This window comes from Abramis brama (genome assembly GCF_963993115.1).
Source record: "Abramis brama genome assembly, chromosome: 1".
NCBI lineage: Eukaryota > Metazoa > Chordata > Actinopteri > Cypriniformes > Leuciscidae > Abramis > Abramis brama.
Genome location: NC_139963.1, coordinates 68,411,985 through 68,419,409, shown reverse-complemented (window position 1 = coordinate 68,419,409; position 7,425 = coordinate 68,411,985). Strand labels below are relative to the sequence as shown.

The following is a 7,425-nucleotide window of genomic DNA, read 5'->3' as shown; positions in this document are numbered from 1 at the left end:
TACTGTGGTTTATTCTCATCCTCAGTTAATGGAGAAGGAGCCGTTGGAGATATGAGGATCATCGTCTTTTCCTCTGAATTCCTCTTCACTTTATTTCTGATGGTTTTAATGGTATTTGAACCCTGTGAGTATAACCTGAACTTAAAGACCATTAAACTAATACATTCACTTCAGGTGTTTTGGTGTCTCTCATATTTCTTTAAGGGATTTTCATTTAAAAAAATGACCACATATGTGACCAATAATCTGTCTTTAGGATGCGTCACTTTCAGGGAATAAATGCTGAGTTTTGTGTTGTGATGATTGATGAATCTCACACGTGTGTTTATTGTGTTTGATTGAACTGAGACTCTACAGCTTCAGTTTGATTCACAGTTATAGATTATTGATTATGACTCATACTGACTCTTTCTAAACTAAACTAAACTGAATCATCTTCAACACTCACTGAACGCTCTATTAAATTCACTGGATATCTGAAGGTTATTATATTTTCTTTGTTAAACCAGGACTCATCTATTATACAGTCTGAAGTGTTTTGAATCTGAATAATCCTGTAAATCTCTTTTCCTCCTCTGTCTCTGAACTCACAGGGATCAAACCATGTGTGCAGTCATGTCAGGTTAGTATTTCATATTTAATGTCAATTAGATTTGATTAATTCACCTGCGGTTTCACTTCATGTTAAAGGTGCACTCAGTGATTTTATGTTCATGTTTCTCAGACTGAAGTCTTCATACAGACACTCATGAGCGAAGAGAGAAAACAACTTCTGTTGAATAAAACTGATTCTTCCCGACTCTACATCATTTAAATCTGATCTGTGAAATTATTTCCTTTAAATGTGGACAGAATGACTGACTGTGCCTTTAAATAACTGTGTACATTAATGCATTAGTGGAGATCTGTGTGTACATTAATGCATTAGTGAAGATCTGTGTACATTAATGCATTAGTGGAGATCTGTGTGTACATTAATGCATTAGTGGAGATCTGTGTGTATTAGTGGAGATCTGTGTGTACATTAATGCATTAGTGGAGATCTGTGTGTACATTAATGCATTAGTGGAGATCTGTGTACATTAATGCATTAGTGAAGATCTGTGTACATTAATGCATTAGTGGAGATCTGTGTGTACATTAATGCATTAGTGGAGATCTGTGTGTATTAGTGGAGATCTGTGTGTACATTAATGCATTAGTGGAGATCTGTGTGTACATTAATGCATTAGTGGAGATCTGTGTGTACATTAATGCATTAGTGGAGATCTGTGTGTATTAGTGGAGATCTGTGTGTACATTAATGCATTAGTGGAGATCTGTGTGTACATTAATGCATTAGTGGAGATCTGTGTGTACATGAATGCATTAGTGGAGATCTGTGTGCAGTGTTGGGAAGGATACTTTCAAAATGTATTCCGTTACAGAATACATGCCCAAAAATGTAATTTGTAACGTATTCCGTTATGTTACTCAATCTGAGTAACGTATTCTGAATACTTGGATTACTTCCACATTGAATTGCATTTTATATGTGTCGGACATCAAATCCTGCTTAATAAACAGGCCTATTCTTGTGGGGTGGGGGTGCGGTGAATGCGGTGGTGACGCGTATGCCAATAAAGCACCTAAAAGCTGTAACAAAGAACCGGCAAAAGTAATAATTATGAATATGTCAAATATAGAAAGGAGATATTTTAATTGTTTATTAATAAACAAGTGTTTTCTTTGTCAGTGTCGGCTACAAAGATGAAGTTGACGATGCTGACTCGCGATCTTCGCAGTAGCCTAGTGAACGCGCCTGAGAGAAATGCACATTTCATACATTTTGCGGTGCGTATGTGGTACAGGAGAGCAGCACGCGCTATAGTGCTTTCACATATGATGCGTATGGAGTGCGTAACTGATCCACTGATACCACAAACACATACATAATATTTGTATTTCAAATCCAGAAGTTTTCAGCAACTTTTATTTAAAAAAGAGTTTTGTCACCGGTGCAATTTTCTTTGTAGCCTACACATATACACTCTTTAATAGACATATTCAAGTTTAAACAATTTAAACAACGTATTAATCAATGCATTACTTCTATATAGATTAAGTTGTTCAAGCAAGTCGTAACATATTTAACATGTAGGCTATTAAAATCGCAAACATTTTAAATTAAAACTTAAAATTGACAAAAACAGCCGACTCTCATGCCTTTTCTTTTGCATTTAAATTTGAATACAATAGGCTAAATCTTGCATGCCACAAATAACTTGTTTTTCAACCTCCACGAATCAAACGAGTGTTGTTCATTATTTCGCCTTGTTAAAGTAAACTGTAGGCCTAGTTTTCATTGTTTCACCCCGGTCTTAAAGTAAAAAGATGACTGTGAAAAAAAAGCAGTAGGCCTATTTAATTAAATACATTTATGATGGTATTACTACATTTTATTTAATTAAATGCATTTATGGTGAAATTACTACATTTTCAGCTCAATCTGTGTTAATTTTGACCACGAACCATGCACTGTCACTTTAATTCAGCGTTTGCGGCACAGCAGAAATACACTCAGTGCGGAAACGATCTCTACACTGCTGTATACACACCGCTCCTGGGACGGATAAACGGACCGCAGTGTGAAAGCTCTAACCTGTTAACATGGGTACGAAAAAAAAAAACGCACTGCAAACAGAGTATGTGTGAAACGGGCGTTCATTTATGAGACCAGCTCCAGTTCACGCGCTGGCGCCTCCGTGTCCTGATTATTGTCTGCTATATTTACTTAAATCCAGGCAATTGGTTGATGAAACATTGATTAAAATTAATATACAATTAATACAAAACGAAATTCACTTTAAAGAAAGGCTTTGTGCTTTCTGTTTGAGGTCTCTGTGAAAGTTTTAAAGCAGTCTTTTAGTGCCGCTCACGTCCGTAACGGAGAACTGTCACGACCATAACATTTTTTTTTTTTTTTTCTCATAAATGCGAATACGAAAAATAAAATAAAATAAATATTTTATGTTCTGTGGAGAGCCAACCCTTCTTCATCCGGTGAGTAGTATTACTTTTGGTTTGCGCAGTGTAATTCACAGATTAGCACCTAAAAGTTAAAGATTTTTTGTGTCATGCATGTTTTATTTCCCTCATATTAAATAGGCTATAAAACGCATGTAGACCGATATTTTTCTAATGTCTGGACTCCTTTATTAAGGGAGTATGGATATATACAGACGTTTCAATATTGGTATTAATGCATTTTCTGAGAATTTATATTTCAAGTTTTGACTGCACGTATTTAAAAAAAAACAAAAAAAAACGTAGGCCTACTTTAAGATGCTTCTTCAGGTTGAAGGTGGAGTTGGACGCTGAAAGGAGGTTGGTTGCTGGCAAGCAGAGGTTGCACTGCACCGTTATATTTCGTGCTCCCTTCTCTTTGTTTCTGTGAAATGCTGTTTGAATTTCCAAGATAGAAACGCATTCTTGCCCTGGCTCTGTTGTTCCGGCTCCATCTCTACCACTAGCTCCCGCTGCTCCTCTTCCGACTCCATTGTGACTGATCACGCAAACCGCGCATTTTTTCGTTTTCATATTGGGGCTTCTGGGAAATGCATGGAGTTGCCTTAATTTATTTAGAGAGTGAATAAACTCGTGAAACAGAGAAGTATCGTCATGTAATCCATTGATTTCAACAATGTAACTGTATTCTAAATACCAACTATTTAAATGGTAACTGTAACGGAATACAGTTACTCATAATTTGTATTCTGAATACGTACATTAATGCATTAGTGGAGATCTGTGTGTACATTAATGCATTAGTGGAGATCTGTGTGTAAATGAACTGTCTTGTCTTGAACACAGAAGGCGATAAAGTCTCGTCGACCTCGAGCCGCTGGATCTCAGAATCAGGAATCTCAGGTTAGCGTCAGAATCATTGTGGATTTGAACACTTTTCTCCACAGATGTTGTGTAGATCATCAGTGTTTCTCAATCCTGCTCCTGGAGAACATCAGCACTTTCCTTTATTTCACACAAAACACTTCAGATTATTGACTCTGTAAAACCTGTAATATCTGTAATACCACATCCTGATCCTCTGCTCTGACACAAACTGGGTTTGAAACGTCATTTCCTTTGACTTAAAAACAGCAAATGCTTCTGTGTGGTAAAACTGTGAAGTGTTTTCTATGAGCACTGAGAAACACTGCTTTGATACTGTTGAAAATACATGTTAAAGTGTGTCTTATTCTGAACACAGACTGCAGCAGGTTCTGATGAAACTCCAGCCAGTGGATCAAACCAGATACAAAACCAGAACCAGAACCAGAACCCAGCAGAATCTCATGAGATGAAGCCTCTACTGAATGAAGATCAGGACACTAGTAAGATTGACCAGGACCAGGACCAGATCCAGAACCCAGCAGAATCTCATGAGATGAAACCTCTACTGAATGAAGATCAGGACACTAGTAGGACTGACCAGGACCAGAACCAGATCCAGATCCAGATCCAGAACCCAGCAGAATCTCATGAGATGAAGCCTCTACTGAATGAAGATCAGGACACTAGTAAGATTGACCAGGACCAGGACCAGATCCAGATCCAGAACCCAGCAGAATCTCATGAGATGAAACCTCTACTGAATGAAGATCAGGACACTAGTAGGACTGACCAGGACCAGGACCAGATCCAGATCCAGATCCAGAACCCAGCAGAATCTCATGAGATGAAGCCTCTACTGAATGAAGATCAGGACACTAGTAAGATTGACCAGGACCAGATCCAGATCCAGGACCAGTCCCTGCACCAGTCCCTGCACCAGTTCCTGCACCAGTTCCTGCACCAGTTCCTGCACCAGTTCCCGGACCAGTTCCCGCACCAGTTCCCGGACCAGTTCCTGCACCAGTTCCCGGACCTGGACCAGTTCCTGCACCAGTTCCCGGACCTGGACCAGTTCCTGCACCAGTTCCTGGACCAGAACCAAAACCAGGACCAGATCCAGATCCAGAACCCAGCAGAATCTCATGAGATGAAGCCTCTACTGAATGAAGATCAGGACACTAGTAGGACTGAATCTCAGCTGGATTCAGTGATTTCACAAACATAATCAACAGTGAGAGAAAAACACTCCTGAGAAGCTTCTGACTGTGAGAGTTTAAGAGTTAAATCTCATTCTGCATTCGTTATTGAGACCCTTTTTTCTAATGTACGTTTTCTTGGTTTTGTAAATAGCTGTAAATGTTTAATTGTCATTGTTCTTTGTATTCATGTAATAGTGGTTTGCTTTTAATATCTAATTCTAGCTGTAAACCACCTTCAACAGTACAGATGAAACTTGATCTTAAACTCCATTAAGATCATTAACAGAGAGAGAAATCAGTGTTATAACTTTAACTTTGACCTGATGGATTGAGGTTTAAGTCTCAGGATCACAGTTCAGGATCATGAAGTCAGTAAATGTTCAGTTGTGTGTCTCTTACTCAATCAGAAACACTGAGACTGAATGTTCAATCCTTCAGACGTTACTCAGATCCTTCATGTAATATCAAAACTCCTCTGAGTTGTTGTTCCCTTCCTTCCTCTTGCTAGAAAACATCTGTAATTCATTCCTTATAAAGTTTCCAGCCCAGAAAGAGTCCAAACACAGAAGCTACAAGCTCATGAGCAGCCGTTCTCCTCTATTATAGTCAGGGCCGGATTTATGCATTAGCAGTTACAATGAGGAGAAATAATATATATTAATTATGTAAGATAATCAAAATTTCATTTCTATGGTCATCCGTTACATCTGTCTGTGGGTTTTTCTAATATTTAACCAAAGAGAAGTATTAAAGAGAAGTATTAAAGAGAAGTATTAGAAAGAGCTTGTGGGCGAATCTCATAACTCCATTACTGCAGTCGAACAGTCGGAGAGTCTCTGCTTATTTACAATACAAGGGTGAATAAAGAACTGGGTCTCTGAATAAATACAGTGTTCTCCTTACTTAAGAAACACTTCATACAGTATATAAAGGATTGTCTTTTGTGTATTTGAGGAGCAGAGAAGAGTGTCTTGCATTTGATGTCCAGTAGATATAGTAACTTCTAATGGTGATCAAAATATGTTGGATACTTTATGTGGAAAACAAAATTAGAGATTTAGCTAAATGTCAAACTATTGTAACCTTGTGCTTTATTTCATATGTTGTAAATGTAAATAATGTTTCTTAATGTTAAATCTGCACCAAGGTTTCTGAGAAACCGCATTTTGTTTTTCTCTCTGCTCTGCAAAAGAAAAATGTCTCTAAAACTAACGCTGACTGCTGTTTCTGCAGTGTATATGTGTCTTTCTGTGTTTTATTAAGTTTTATAAAAAAAAAACATTTTGAGCAAAAAGCTGAGAAAGTCCTGTTTTGTCCAATAATACATACATTCACAGTGATGATCAAAACACAGCGATTGAGTCCATCAACTCCTCGAAGCTTCACAGTCCTGTAGCTCATCCTGGATCGACAGTTCATTCAGTAACATTAGACAGTTTTGATTTATATGCTGTTTAATGTTGATGATTGCGTTATTTTACATATGCATATGATTGGACATGATATCGCTCATTTTTGGATCTTCTTCTCCTGTGTTTTGATCAGGAGATTCTCTACTCTTTCAGAAGATGTGTAACAGCGCCCCCTACCGTTACCAGTGAAAACACGGAAAGCCGGAAATTTCCGTCAATGGCGGGGAAAGAGTTAAAGCGGTGGTATAATGCCCTTTTCACAAGATGTAAAATAAGTCTCTGATGTCCCCAGAGTGTGTGTGTGAAGTTTTAGCTCAAAATACCCCACAGATATTTTTATATAGCATGTTAAAATTGTCACTTGTTGCAAAAAACGCACCGTTTTGTGTCTGTCCCTTTAAATGAAAATGAGCTGCTGCTCCCGGCACAGGGGGCGGAGCTTCAAGAGCTCATATCCTTTTACCTCACATACACATGCACTGAACATTTCAAAAACGTATAGCCTTTATGTTCAAACTGGAGTCAGACAATAATGGAGAGACTCGAGAAGAAGTGACAACATGTAGATTCTACATCAAATGTTGCAGAGACTGTAGCATTGATATATTATACTTGCTCTATGTTTTAAATGTTTTATAGGCCTACGATCACAATGCAATGCGTTTAAGAAGGAGAAGACAACATTGAATGCATGTCTGAAAAGATTCATATGTAATGTTAAATGTGGTTTTATTCACCAGTTATCTGCAGGTAACAGAGCAAATAGTGATTTTTCCCCGCAGTAAGGCCGTGTGTCTACCAAAGCATTTTTTTCACGCGGCTGGCGTTTTTTCAATTGTTTTCAATGGGAGAGCCGCGTTTTTAAAATTCCATGAGCGTAGCGAGGCGCTGAGTGTTTTTTTCACGCTAAAGCACCAAACGCTCAGCGTTTTTTACAGGTC

At 38.1% G+C, this 7,425-nt stretch overlaps 1 protein-coding gene across 1 annotated transcript in view; it reads left to right on the top strand.

Annotated features, from left to right (window-relative positions):
- Nucleotides 1-6,360, top strand: part of LOC311079114 (uncharacterized protein) — a 65,402-nt gene extending 59,042 nt beyond the window's left edge. The window contains exons 14-17 of the mRNA XM_084108311.1: nt 26-124; nt 594-622; nt 3,853-3,909; nt 4,250-6,360. Coding sequence (XP_083964437.1) covers nt 26-124; nt 594-622; nt 3,853-3,909; nt 4,250-5,098 — 1,034 coding nt within the window. The 3' untranslated portion in view covers nt 5,099-6,360. The remainder of the gene's footprint in view (nt 1-25; nt 125-593; nt 623-3,852; nt 3,910-4,249) is intronic.
- The last annotated feature ends 1,065 nt before the right edge of the window (nt 6,361-7,425 follow it).